This window comes from Mastacembelus armatus, chromosome 11, assembly GCF_900324485.2.
Source record: "Mastacembelus armatus chromosome 11, fMasArm1.2, whole genome shotgun sequence".
Classification (NCBI taxonomy): domain Eukaryota; kingdom Metazoa; phylum Chordata; class Actinopteri; order Synbranchiformes; family Mastacembelidae; genus Mastacembelus; species Mastacembelus armatus.
In genome coordinates, this window is record NC_046643.1 from 15002388 (window position 1) to 15015735 (window position 13348).

At 38.4% G+C, this 13348-nt stretch overlaps 2 protein-coding genes across 4 annotated transcripts in view; both read left to right on the top strand.

Moving 5' to 3' along the window:
* Positions 1-383: 383 nt before the first annotated feature.
* ciarta (circadian associated repressor of transcription a) lies at positions 384-5765 on the top strand. The gene is made up of 6 exons (XM_026300821.1): positions 384-736; positions 1788-2138; positions 2238-2313; positions 2421-2499; positions 2594-2738; positions 3128-5765. The coding sequence occupies exons 2-6, from the start codon at positions 1788-1790 to the stop codon at positions 3482-3484; spliced, it is 1008 nt and encodes a 335-aa protein (XP_026156606.1). The 5' UTR covers positions 384-736; the 3' UTR covers positions 3485-5765.
* Positions 5766-6980: 1215 nt separating this feature from the next.
* Positions 6981-13348, top strand: part of celf3a (cugbp, Elav-like family member 3a) — a 36977-nt gene continuing 30609 nt past the window's right edge. For all 3 annotated transcript variants that reach the window (XR_003295227.1, XR_003295226.1, XR_003295228.1), the window contains exons 1-9: positions 6981-7414; positions 10292-10421; positions 10716-10867; positions 11043-11095; positions 11254-11380; positions 11531-11706; positions 12057-12399; positions 12620-12820; positions 13152-13334. The gene's annotated coding sequence lies outside the window, so the exon portion shown is untranslated. The remainder of the gene's footprint in view (positions 7415-10291; positions 10422-10715; positions 10868-11042; positions 11096-11253; positions 11381-11530; positions 11707-12056; positions 12400-12619; positions 12821-13151; positions 13335-13348) is intronic.

Below are 13348 nucleotides of genomic sequence, written 5' to 3' on the forward strand. Positions count from 1 at the left end.
AGATTTACCACTGAAATTGCAGAATATAAACTAGCGTTAATATAAACTCTGACAGGTCCAACAATCTTTTATTAATAAATCATTGAATCATCTAATATCGATGTTGACTCTTTTAATCTTTTATGTAAAGTAGCCAGAACCTGTCTCTGCCTAGGTGTGTAATTGTGGAGAAAGAGGCTGGACTATAATAAAAACAAACACTAGAACATACAAAACTGAAGTAATAGAGGATCTAATAAACAAATACCTGCAAAGGCCAAAGCTAATTTGCATAGTAGCTGCCTCGTGCTGTTTTCCAGCCACACCACCCACACGTGCAGCAGTCGGAAGCGCCGTGGGATCTACGCAATTACCGTCCAACCGGCGCCGTGAACGCTGCCGATTGGTCCAGCCTCTCAGTCAATGAGAAAGCTCGAGCTTCTCTCCAGCCAATCGCTGCGCTGGGCCAATTCAGCACGTGTAAGGTCCGCCACGCTCAGTGAGTACTTTCTGTGCAGTTTGGAGATGTGGCAGAGTAAACAAAACACGAGCCGAGCTGAAGAGACGGGGAGGGACGAAACCAGCGCACAGGCAGTGACTGCACACATCTGTGCTCACACAGAAAGCCGTTAGCTCTGCCGAAGTTACGTCTCTAAGACTTGAATTTGTATTTGTCCAAGGGGCGTTAACGTGCCCTGTCAAGTGTTGCCATTTTGTTTGACCATTTTTGTGAATCTAATTCTGCTCCGTGTGCAAGGTAAGACCTGCGTCTTTTGGCCCTTTTCTGTGTTGTTTTGTTGGCTGTTTTCAGGCTTGATTGATAATTTGTTTTATGCTAAATAAAACAAGTAGCTACTGTTTGACATAACCTTAACTAATACTAATATGTAACTATAAACGTCTGATCATTTCGAGACTAGTGCTTCAGGCATCACTACAATATATCGCAAGATATTAGCTACCTAGTTAGTTCAAATCCGCTGCCATTGTTGTATAATATGTCCTGAAAAGAATTGACGTTTGTTGATAAACTGCAAAGCACCTCGGGATGTCTCACTGTAGAATAGCTGATAAATAAATAATATACCTTATTTCTTTTCCATCAGCAGTCAGATGTACACTGGTGTATTTTCTCTGTGGTTTCTCCTTGAAATTGTGCACATTTAAAAAAATAAAAACATGAAAAATAAAAAATGATGTCACAGTTACCTACAGTCACCAGATGGTGATCTAACAAACAATTAACGACAATGATAACATATAATACATATTCAAATAGACACCACGGGCAAGAATCAACACCATTTGTAATAGAAGCCAGAAGAAGAGATGATCGCTGGAGCTTTAGGTGTATGTTTGTCCCATATGAAACATGTATATGTTATTTTAATTGATAATAATAATAATAATATTAATTCTTAATTAAAAACAGTTTTACTGCTTGTTGAAGCTGCAGTCAGTCTCTCTGTGCTTACTCTTAACCATTAAATTCAAGCTGACCCATAAGACTCCTCTGAATACTGTATATAAACTTTATGGTGTTTGTCTGATGTCCCACTCCTGTGCATGGAATAAATGTATTAATATCTTCTTAAAGTAACAACATTACACCAAACAGCAATATTCAAAGATTTGCCCAAAAAATGCTTTGATTTGCTGATTTGCAAAAATGGAAAACACAGGGGGATTATATTTAGGATGTGGTATACTCACAAAGCTCTATATGTGCTTTTAATTTCTAAAGCCTGTTTGAATTTTTTTTTTCCTCCCCATTTCATCTTTTGCCCTACTCTTATCTTCCTCTACAGATGAATTCATTGGGAAGCTCTTCTAAATGGTCATCTTATGACTCACTGCCCTCCACGTCGAGCTTTGTCCTCAGTGAAAGTGAGCAGACTGAGGATGAAGCAGATGTCTTCTCAGAGGGAGAGGTGGACTGTGGAAGAAGAAAGTCCCTCTCAGCTGATGAAGAAATCACACTTTCTAAAAATTACCTTGATTTCCCAGGTCAATCAGATCAGCCACGTTCCAGGTCTAAGGGTGACCAGTCTGAACAGTGCCCTGATGAAATTAAGCGTCCTGTTATAGCCTCTTCACCTGAAGCCGCCACATTTGGCTCATCTTCAGCAACACCGGGGGACTTGGTCTTTGCTCAAAAAGTGAGTTCAACTGTTCCCTAGATCTTTGTTTCAGTGTTTCTAGTCAACCGCAGAGATCAGTCATAGTAGTAATACTGGTCTTTCTCCTTATTATTTTAGTGTGCAGATTTGCACAGGTTTATCCATCCTTTGCTTGAGCTTCTACATGGACTAAAGACTGGGCGATTTGACAAAGGTATGTAGTTGAGCAATATCAGACATAATTTTTTCTTTTAGTACATTCTGACAAAATAAAACCCAATAATGTGCTTATTTGCTGTTATATTGGATGAATTGTGGCAGGTTTGACCAGTTTCCAGCAGAGTGTTGCCATAGATAGATTGCAGAGGATTCTGGGAGTTCTACGGAAGCCTGAAATGGGGTAAGATTATAATAAGTATTTAATGTAATATTATGACAGTAGTGAAAATAAGGAGATTGTCATTAATGCCTGTTCCTACTCCTTTTTTCTGCAGTGAGAAATATCTCCACCATCTGCTGCAGATAGAGATCATGCTCAAAATGTGGTTCCCTCAGGTGGCATTTCAGTCCAGACATGCACCAAACCAGACCAACACTCCACCACATAGGCGCCAAAATCAGCTCCACATGCCAGTTAAGGTGGGGTTGATGCTTTTTTTGACTTTTCTTACCATATGAGAGTACATTTACAAGAGTGCATTAATTAAAGATGAGCCATGTGATGTTAAAAGAAATTAAAATGCCACATTAAAACAGGCACCCACATAAAATATATTTTATTTTATTTTATAGGAGCTTTATGAGACATGTATATGTGAAGATCATATACTCAGTATCATTAGATGATACTAGGTGTACAAGCTGTAAATCTTTAGGGTTGTTGTCTTTGATGGGTGTTAAGACTAATGCAAAAAAACAAATTGAAATTGATTTGAAATGTATGTTTTATTTAGAAGAACTATCTTTAATTGTAATGAACTGTAGATTTCCTCGAAGACCTTAGTTTATGCTGTTATTTGTTATTCCAGAAGAGAAAACTGAGCTGGTCAGACACTGACAACACTGGCAGAGTCCCGATCAAGATTAAACACAATCAGCATGGAAACCATGGCAGCTGTCAGGCTTCTACTACACTCGACAATGTTTCCACATGTCTACCTGGGTTGCCTGAAAAACAGAAAAATCTTGGCAAAGAAACAGTTCAACCAGCTGGGACGGGCACTGAGTTTACAGACATCACAGGCACTTTGAGCACAACATGTTTATATAACAAGAGAGAAACTGGGAATCTGAAACAGCCTGACATTTCTTTGCCCTCTTCTTGTGTCAGCCTGGCTACGCAGGACAACTCGGTGTCCTCAAGTGACACCACTGACTCACCTTAGCTGACCTTGCTACCACATGGAGGTGCTGCAGTGTGCCAACCAGAGTGGAGGCAGAGGGCAGACCTGGTTACATAAGCATAACGTCAGGCGCAGAGCCAGTCTGTGAAGGCTGCAAGGCACATGTGGAGGAGGAGGAGAGACACAGAAGGTGTGTCTCTTTGCCTTATTTCACGTCACCTCGCTCCTCGGGTGATCTGTAAATCGTTCTGGTCTGCTATCGTTAAGGACGTCTCAGTTCCCTTAATACTGTTCAGAGGAGGGAGGAGGCAGCTTGGAAGAGCCTTGAACATGGATACAAGAGATCATCCTTTTTAGTCTTTCCTAGAAACCAGTTAATGGTTGCATACTGCAGCTGTTTAGACTCAATATTTTACCCCACTTTTTTATTGCGACAACAGATTCAACCCACTTCAAAGTTTTGACCTATTGATAATTTAGTTAAAACGGTCAGATCCATGCTAGCTGCTGATCTGATTAATAAAGGAATAAAACTTTTATTTATTAGAAATTGTGTCATGAATTATTTTATACTGAAAGAGAGGGAGAATCAGTTGCCTTTCAGCAACAAAACATTAAAATAATTAAATTTAGGCGTTTATCAGGTTGCAAATCCCTGGGTCAAATAGAATATTATATGAGATATTTACATAATTTCCACTTTCACTGAGACATATAAAATAAAAATAATCTCTGTATATACAAAACATTCCTATTGTAACCAGGACAATGAGTTTACAAGCAGAATACCAAATATAGTCCCCAATAATTAAATAAATGAAGCTTAATGTGTCCCCAGCTGCAACTCTACAAACTGGTTTGATATGTCTGTTCACAATATAAATTTAAAATACTGATTGTTAATGAGTTCACTTCTGTCAGCACCACTACTGCACTGTGCCAGCAGTGGGTGTTTTTAGTGGAACAATACATCACATGATCTGTGCAAACACAAAGGAAATACAGATACAAAGGACGTCTCATTTCTCTGAAAAGGTTTTTCCTCACATCCTCTCTCCTCACACCTTTTCCTTGCATCTCTCTCTCCTGTGGGATGGACTAAGAAGTGAAGATAAGGTGCAAGTGAGGGACATGATGAGATATTGAAGGCAAATGAGGTCCATCCAGAGGCATGCATTCACCCCAAACCATCCAATGAGGTTTTTGATCGTTGCACTATATGACAAGAAATTGTACATTGTCTGTAAAAGAATCCATTTTATACAGTCATTAAGATAATATGTGTTGACAATACATTACATGCATAAAGTGTTAAAGCAATCTATCCTCTCTCTTCAGCTATTTTGCCTTTTTTACATCATGGAATGTGACAGGATAGAGATTCAGGTTGTTGGTGAAAAGCAGAAATAGCTATCACTTTAATGAAACATGATTATTGCTGGTTTGAAGCAGAAAGAATTAGTTGTCTATAAAATAGGTTTTCAAGTAAAAATACAGGTGACTGTTTTTGTCACACAGGATAGTAAGTTGATTTTGTGCTCTGTCAGACCAAACAATTGTACAATCAATCAAGGAAATTATTGATTTAATTTACAGTGAAAGTAATTGGTAGTCGCAGCCCGTTAAAAATGACATTTAAAAAGGTTTGAATTGTTACTTGTAGCTTTATTGATTGTATCAGATGGGAGAACAAAGATGTGCAGCTGCTGCCAAATTGTGCCAAACAAAACCATTTTGCATTTTCATATCATATATACATTGAAGTTTCTACTTCTTTACTTAACAAAACATACACAACCTGTGTGTTATGTGTTCTGTTTAAATAAGAAAAGTATTGTATGTATTTGCACTTAAAACAGCAAAAATGCTGTACAGGTAATAGCACAAGTTGACTGATTAAACAGTTGAGTTAGGTGACAAAATGGAAGATGCTTGATTGGATGTTATTCTGTCAGTTACTCCTTTATGTAGCAGTGAGTGAACTTGGTTTGGGTAGAAAGACTTGAAAATGTGGTATTATTTTATTAAATGCTAGTTGAATGGGTTTTTATAGAAGAATAAACAGGCATACTATGTTTGATCCTGTGAAATAGAATGAATGCACCTGCACTTTTGATGATAAGGAAATGTTACACTTCTGTTAACATTAAGAGTCTTGATGTTATTTATGTTTGTTTAAGGGGATCAGTACTTCAAAATCTAGATTCCATCTGTAGACCTGTGGAGCTAGTTGTTGTGTGTTAAACCTGAGATAAGTGCTTGTCATTTCTTTAGCTTCTTCACACAAAAATCCCCCAAAATGCAATAAACCATTATGAGGTCACAGAGTTTTCTCTGTCTTATTTTAAAATGGATTTTGTATCACAGATTTACTGTTATAAAATCTGCATCACTCAAAGTGCTTTACTGTGTGGATTATGAAAGAAGGGATAATATGATTAAGATATGACATACAAAATAATTCCCATTTTAAAACCCATCATTTACTTTTGATAGCATTTGGGTATTGGGATATGAGATATCATTCATGTTGAATAGTGTTTCATCTCTGGTCTATAAAATGAATTAAACCAACAATCACACAGTAAGTGTATTATTTTACTAACAATGTCAAACCAAATGTGCTGCTGTGTCGATTTTCTTCAGGCTTCACTGTAACTTTATTGGCCTGGGTTTATGTGATTTAAAATGGACATTGTAAGCATGTGGCAGAGAACAAAATGTGCAGTTGTTTTGCTATATAAAGTCATCCTGTAGTACAGGTTTTGCTGTGCTGAGCTACACATCTGTGAAACATCTGTGAAATATTAAAAGTACAGTAAAAAACTTATTCCAAGTTGTATCTTTTACATTTCTATTCTTTTAAGTTTTCTTTTGATTTAGGTTATTGTCATTATTCGGTGGAGTATCAAAATACTTATGTTCTGGGTTGTATCTGTACTTTATCTCAGTTACCAATACTTTTCAATTCACCTCCATTATAATTCATTTTATCACTCCAGGCAGTCTCATCAAGCTGAGATCTGATTAGTCCTGAATTTAATTCTGCTGTGTGACAATGAACCTAAACATGCTGTCAGAATCACACAGAGCTATCTTTAGCAGCAAGAACGAGGTTTCCTGCAACAGATGCCATGGCCCCACAGATCTCAGTGTGGGATTAGGCCTACATGAAGAGGTGAAAGCAAATGAGACAGAAATACTATATCAGGCTCTTGCTTGAAACTACACACTTGCATTGGTGCATAGTAATTTTCAACAGTACTAAATCTTCTAAGGGGAACATCCTGCAAGGTGATACAATTTACTGATAATAATTTTAGTTGGAATGCAGTATTTTTATTTGTTGTGGAGTATTTTAATGTTGTTGTATTGCTACCTTTAAGTAAAAAAATGAGTACCTCTTCCACCACTGTACATAATTAGATTGTTAGCAGTAACTTGCAGCAGGGGGCGCTACCAAATATTATCTTCCGTGACACTGGGTGGCGCTGTACTTCGTCGTGTTTGCGGAAATGTACTTCACTACTCCGCCAGCAACGAGTAAACAGACCTACTGGATGTCGTAAGGCGGCAAGTTCTAGCTTTAAATGTGAACTGATTTCTCATTAGTTGTGAGAGAGACTGTTACGGTGGATAATCTGTAGAAACAACAAACCAGTGGTAACAGCATATCGCACATTTAAAGCTTTGTAATGGCGTCTGGGAGGCTGGTGAAGACGATAACGTCTGTGCTACATGACGTTAGCACGCTAAGCTAAGTGCTAGCTTCGGCTAATGGTAAAGCTCGTCCGGACATGGCAGCGGGACCCGTAGCCGCATCTGGCGGCTCACTAGAGTCCACCTTAGACAGGAAGTTTCAAAGTGTCACAAACACGATGGATTCGATTCAGGGACTATCATCTTGGTGCATCGAGAATAAGAAGTATCACAGCCTCATTGTGCGCCACTGGATGAAGTCTTTGAGGAAATGTAAGTAAACTGTTAGCCTCACTGCTTGTTAACGTTGGCTCATGGAGTGAAGCCATGTAACATTAGTTAGACAGCGATCTTATCCACCCAGTGTCTTAAATAACCGCAGATGACATTTGCTGGTTTTTATTCATAGGTTGTTCTAACTTAGAATACCGGGAAACCGCGGAGTTTAAAACATGCGCCCCCTCCTAGCTTAGCCGGCTAGCACCCAGTAGTGTGCTGTCACCTGAGAGTATTTTCTAATGATAATGTAAATTAACATTGTCCCATTTGTTGACAGGATGAAATCCCGTTACCTGCTTAGGTTCTTTTATCTGTCTTTCTGTCGTTAAATGCAGTTATAAGGTGCTGTTTAAAGACAGATTACAAGTCAGGCGAAGCTGCAGGTTGGTCACTTGCAAAACGTGACTAAAAAATACAGTATCAAGCCTCCGTCTTTAGTGTGGAGCTTTTTGACAGTTATACCAGTCTGCTGAGTTGAGGTCTTTTTGCTTGTGTTCACGGGTTTGTGTGGCTTTGTGTAACTTTAGGTGTTTGTGCTTCTCGATGTGATCAAAGAACAAGAGACAGTGCTAGTGACGATTCCCACTGGTGTTTTACTGAAATCAATAGTGAGAGATTATGATCAGTGCCAGTATGTGTTTGTCAGTCTGTGGTTACTGTGTTACTGTCTTTGTGTTGGCCTTGGTTATATAGCTGTTAGGTTGTGTGTATTACTTACTGACAACAAGTAACTCGTAAACCTAAATTTTTATGGACGTCTGTGATAAAAGTTAACTACCAAGTACACTAAAGAGTCCTGGAGCAATCATCAACACAGCAACATAAGTGGACACAGCCAAAACAGATGTTCAAATAACATCTGTAAGAACAAATACAGTGAAGGAAATATTTATAAGATCTATTAAATGATCTCAACATGATGACCAACATCTTATAGCACGAGTTATGTATTTATTCAGACCATTAAAATCTAAATATATAAAATGCAAAAGGGGCTCACACAGTTAGTCAGTTTATCAATTAGGTGATTGACAAAGAATGTAAAAGTTTTCAGTTTTGTCAGTTTGTTTAGGTTATTTATTATGAGGAAATGAACACTTGTTTCCTGCTGATTCAATTTGATGCTGCTCTTCAGTTTTATGTCTTTATACATTTAATCTCTTTAGGTTGGTCAGCCAAAACCCACTATAAGATGTCACCTTTCTCTCTGGGAAATTGGGATGGTTTTTCGGTGTGTCTGACATTTGTAAAATAAAAAAGGAAGCAACAGAATCATTGAGAATGAACATATTCATTATGGTAGCTGCTCATGACCTTTAGCTGTAGCTGCTTTCTCTGCTGCTTTTTCATTTCTGTGGCCATTTGGTGGAAAGTTTAACAGCGAAAAATGCTGTCATCTCCTGGTTCCAGCACACCTTTTTTTTTGTAATCTTAGCTTCTTACATTAACAAAATTGCAGTAGAATATACATAATTCAATTCAGTTGTTATATTTAGTTGGTTTTAAAGTTTATTGATATGCCGTTAACCTGCTAACCCGAAAAGGTCCTTGATTTTGAATAACCAAATTTCATCTGGTTTGCTGTGATCAAGTGAAATTAAATAAATGGGCAAGCAATTAGCTGATTAATATTGTAAGTAACTTGAATTTCATTATATAGTAAATAGTGATATGTAGTGTGATCAATGCAGGAAAAGGTTTTTTGTACTTTGTAGGTGTATGATGGGTTGTTGTTTGGATGTTCCCTAACAATTTCTGTGTTTTTACACATCCACCATGGCTGGAGATCATGCATTTTGTTATGGGCTTCCTGTAAATTCCAAGCATGGCTTGTATACTTTAGTTTCATTTCTATTCTCCATGGAAGTAAGGAAATTTGTCAAAACTCTGGCTTTGGCTCAGTATTGTCTGTCTTCCTTTCAGATTGTTGTGGTTTTTGTAGCATGTTGTTAATTGTGTTTCCTGCAGCCTAAAATGCAGTTTGACTGAGAGTAATCTTTGTATTAACTAATTAATTAATCTATGGATTAACAGTTTCATCCATTTTCTTACTGCTGGGTAGATGAACATTTACACTCTCATATGTTGGCATCAGTGGTTGACCTGTGGTAATTTAACCCTTCACACATAAAATGAGACAAAAGCTTACATTTTTGTTTGTCCTAAAGTTTTTTTTTTTCTATCACTTGGTGAATTACAGCAGATCAGTGGAAATGATTATTTGCTTTGAGTGTAAATTTGTGGGCTGAGTTAAAACCCGATGCTTCTATGACGTTATAAAAAATTAAAAATTTTAGTGTCAGGTTTTGGTAGGTCTTTAGACTGCTTGCATTGCCTGGATTGATGTTTCTGATAAATGACACTAAGCCCCATTTGTCCCCAAACTAAACTGTTTATTTCACTTCCTCTCAAAAGCCCTCTCGAAAAACATATGTGGCAACAAAGATTGTGACTATTGTGTAATATGTCTGATGTCAGTTAAATGTCAGTTAGCTGTGGATTATTATATTCTCCCTCTTTTGGCTGATCACCTTGGATCACTAATTAAACAAGCTTATTGATTGAGAGGTCATCAGTCATAATTTTAATAATTCATTAATCTTTATTGCCACCTATCATTAAGTTAATCAGAGTTATTATTTATGAAGTGCTGAATAGTTTTGATTTACAACCTAACAAATACAAAACAAGTTCTTTGCTTTTCTCATTTTATTGTAATTACAAAACTACTATGTTCTGTCATTTCAACATTTTACAGAGTAGTGATTTGTTTAAAGTTAAATCAATACATTACAGCTGCCCTGTTGAGCTGATAAGAGATGAGCCTTTTTTTTTTTTTTTTTTTAAAGTTAGTTTTTTCTCTGTCCTCAGCTGATGCCTCACACAGGCTCAACCTGCTTTATCTCGCCAACGATGTCATTCAGAACTGTAAAAGGAAAAATGCCATCGTCTATCGTACGGCATTCGCAGAGGTGCTTCCTGGCGCTTTTTTACTGGTCAAGTAAGTTCTATGTAGAAATGTGGTGTTCTTGAGAGTCTATAAAATACTATTATTAGCCCCTTGACAGTCTTGATATGAAGTCTATTAGATGTTGTGATAACATTTGTGCAGGTTGTATTTATCCTGACCTTCTTGTTAACCTCGTCCTTTTATATTTGTCATTTTTTTTCTGTCTGCTCTGTCCTTGCATGTTTTTTATTGGTTCTGAGAAATTGCTCACACATTAATGAAACAAATGTCATTCCAACAAAAAAAGGCTTGTGTTTGTGTCATTGTTTTCTATTTTTTCGTTAGCCGTGACAATAACCTCAAGGTGGTTAAATCTGCGGAAAGGATACTGTCCATCTGGGAGGACAGGGGTGTTTATTCTGGCACACTCATTACTGACCTTAGGAGTTGCTTAGTCAAAGAGGATTCCCCTCCTGTGACACCTGTGGAGAAAAAAAGTAAGTGTATTTGGTTAAAGTTTTCTCCCTGTCCACATTAATATTCCAGCTCAACTCCAATTGTGCAGACGTTTGATTTATTTTCAGTCTTTAGTCAGTCTGTTCTGACAGTTTTGTTGAATTGTTTTGTTGTTTAATGGTGATGTCTAATCATTTATTCTTATTCTTTTAAAAGCTCCAGTTGAGTCTAAATCAGATCTGCAGTCCAAGGTTGTTGCTGAGTTTGTGGTAAGTAAGAAATTCAGGTTTTAGGTGGAAGTAGACCCTTACTAAACTGCCACAGCTGAAGCTAGCACAGGATACAAATGATAGTTAGGCTTGTGTTTGTCTTTTTTTGCCTCACTTGTTGTGTTTGTCTGACATTGTGACTGCTCCCTCTGCTTCAGCCTCAGGCACTAATAGACCAACTGTGCAAGTACAAAAGATCTGTGGAGGAGGTGGACCTGAGAGAAAAACAGCTGGCAGCTATGAGGGTTGACATCTTCAGTTCTGATGCCCTAAAGAAACTTAAAGGTGCCAAAATGAGTCATCTCTTCCTGTTTTGTATAACCTACTGCAACACGCTGATGAGCCTTGACCTTAGGCAATCATTTTCATGTATGTCTCTCTCTGTTTTTTTAACACTCTCTTCAAAATCATCCCTTCGTGCAATGATTCCTAAAGATAAGGCCGGAGGAAAAAAGTTCTCCAAGGACTTTGAGGAAGGGAGTGCACAGCTACAGGAGTTTGTGAAGTTCTTTGAAAAACAAAGCAAAACAGGACCTCCTCTCCTGGAAGCCCTCAGCAACGCAGATATCTTCTATGAGATGCAGTACAAAGAAGTCAAGATTGTTGCCAATGTAAGTGACAGATGAGTTATTAGTCAGATATTTGTTGTTTTAGATTTTAACCATAAGAAACTGAATTACCTGCAGCTTTTTACAGCTGATATATGATAGAACAAAACCATTGCTTTACTGTTTTGCAGCAGTGACTTTGTTTACAACGGTACATGCATATAATTTATAAACATGACTAAAATTATGTCAGTGTGGGGATTTAGCTCAACTTGAGGTTATTTTGTTGAGGTTCTTATTTACTAGTCACTATACTTGTCCATACTATGCAGAGAACTACCTTGTAAGGTGGCTATAAAACCTGTTGCTAGACCGTTTTTTTATTTTTGTTTTTCATTTGCTCTCTTCTCAAGGCCTACCAAACATTTGCTAACCGGGTGACCCACCTGAAGCGTAAACTGGACACCCTAAAGGCTACCTTACCAGACCTGGATGAGTCACCCATCCCCTCACCCTCTGCAGATGCACCATCTCCAACGGGTTCTGAGTCCCCTTTCCATGATTTGGAATTGGCTCACCCTGATCCAGACCTTGATGGCTCAGCTATGGATGATGAGGCAGAGCCACCAGCCCCAAGCCCTCTGTCTTCACTGGGAGGATCTCCCCGACCCCTAGAGGCTCTCGGTGACAATGATAATCGTGAAGTAGAGGATATGGACCTCTCGGAGGAAGAAGTGGACAGTGGTGGCATTATAGGTAAGCAGTAGGATAATGATAAGGGACCTAATGAGAATAAGCCCTGATCTTATTAAATGCAATATTAGGAGAGTTGCATGTATGCTTACAGCAGGGCTCCATTTACAAATCACGGGTATCCTGTTATGTAGAACTCAATTGTCTGCAGTTGTAGAAAATGACATTGTGCATATCTGATAGCATCTCTCATTCTGCTCTAACTGTCATGTTTTCTTATCAGTCGAAGAGCAGGTTGAACGACCCGCCCACCCGGAGGTGACCACTCCAGTACCGGCAAATAAGGAGCCATCAAAAGCAACAGAACAGCCTGTCAAGCAGGTCCCGCCCCCTGTAGCCAGCCCTGAAGATATTTTGGAAAGTGTTGACCTGAGTAAAATTGGCTCCATCCTCAACAGTTTAAGCTCAGTCATTAAGAATACAGGTGAGTGCTGATGACTGCTGACATCATATAAATGTATCAAAGAAGCTGTAAATTAAACTGTGCCCATCATAAATGTGTATGTATCCTAATGTGTTTTATGGGTCCTCAACTCTTTTAAAGTAATAATTATTGTAAAAAGGTGTACTATTAAAAATGATAGCACTGAAGACTAAGTGGTGTCTCACGATGTCAGGAACTATCACTGAAAAATGTAAGGTGTGGTGGGAATCTGTAACAGTCATTTCTCTGAAATCTTCATGTACATTTGCTCTTTGCACACTTAAGATCTCAGTGATGAGTTATAGTGAAAGCAAGCATCACTATCTTGCAGGACCAACCGTGGAAAGTCCTCCTGCAGCCCCCCCTGCTGGCACTTCAGTGAAGACTGCATCTCCTACCTCTGTGTCCTCCCAAGATGCCAATTCACTGGTAAACCTCCTTTCCAAACTGGATGCAAGTCCTGAAGAGCTTCTTGGTGCCCTGTCCAAGGTCCAGGGCCAAAGCAGCCTTGAGGGTGAGAATAAGGAA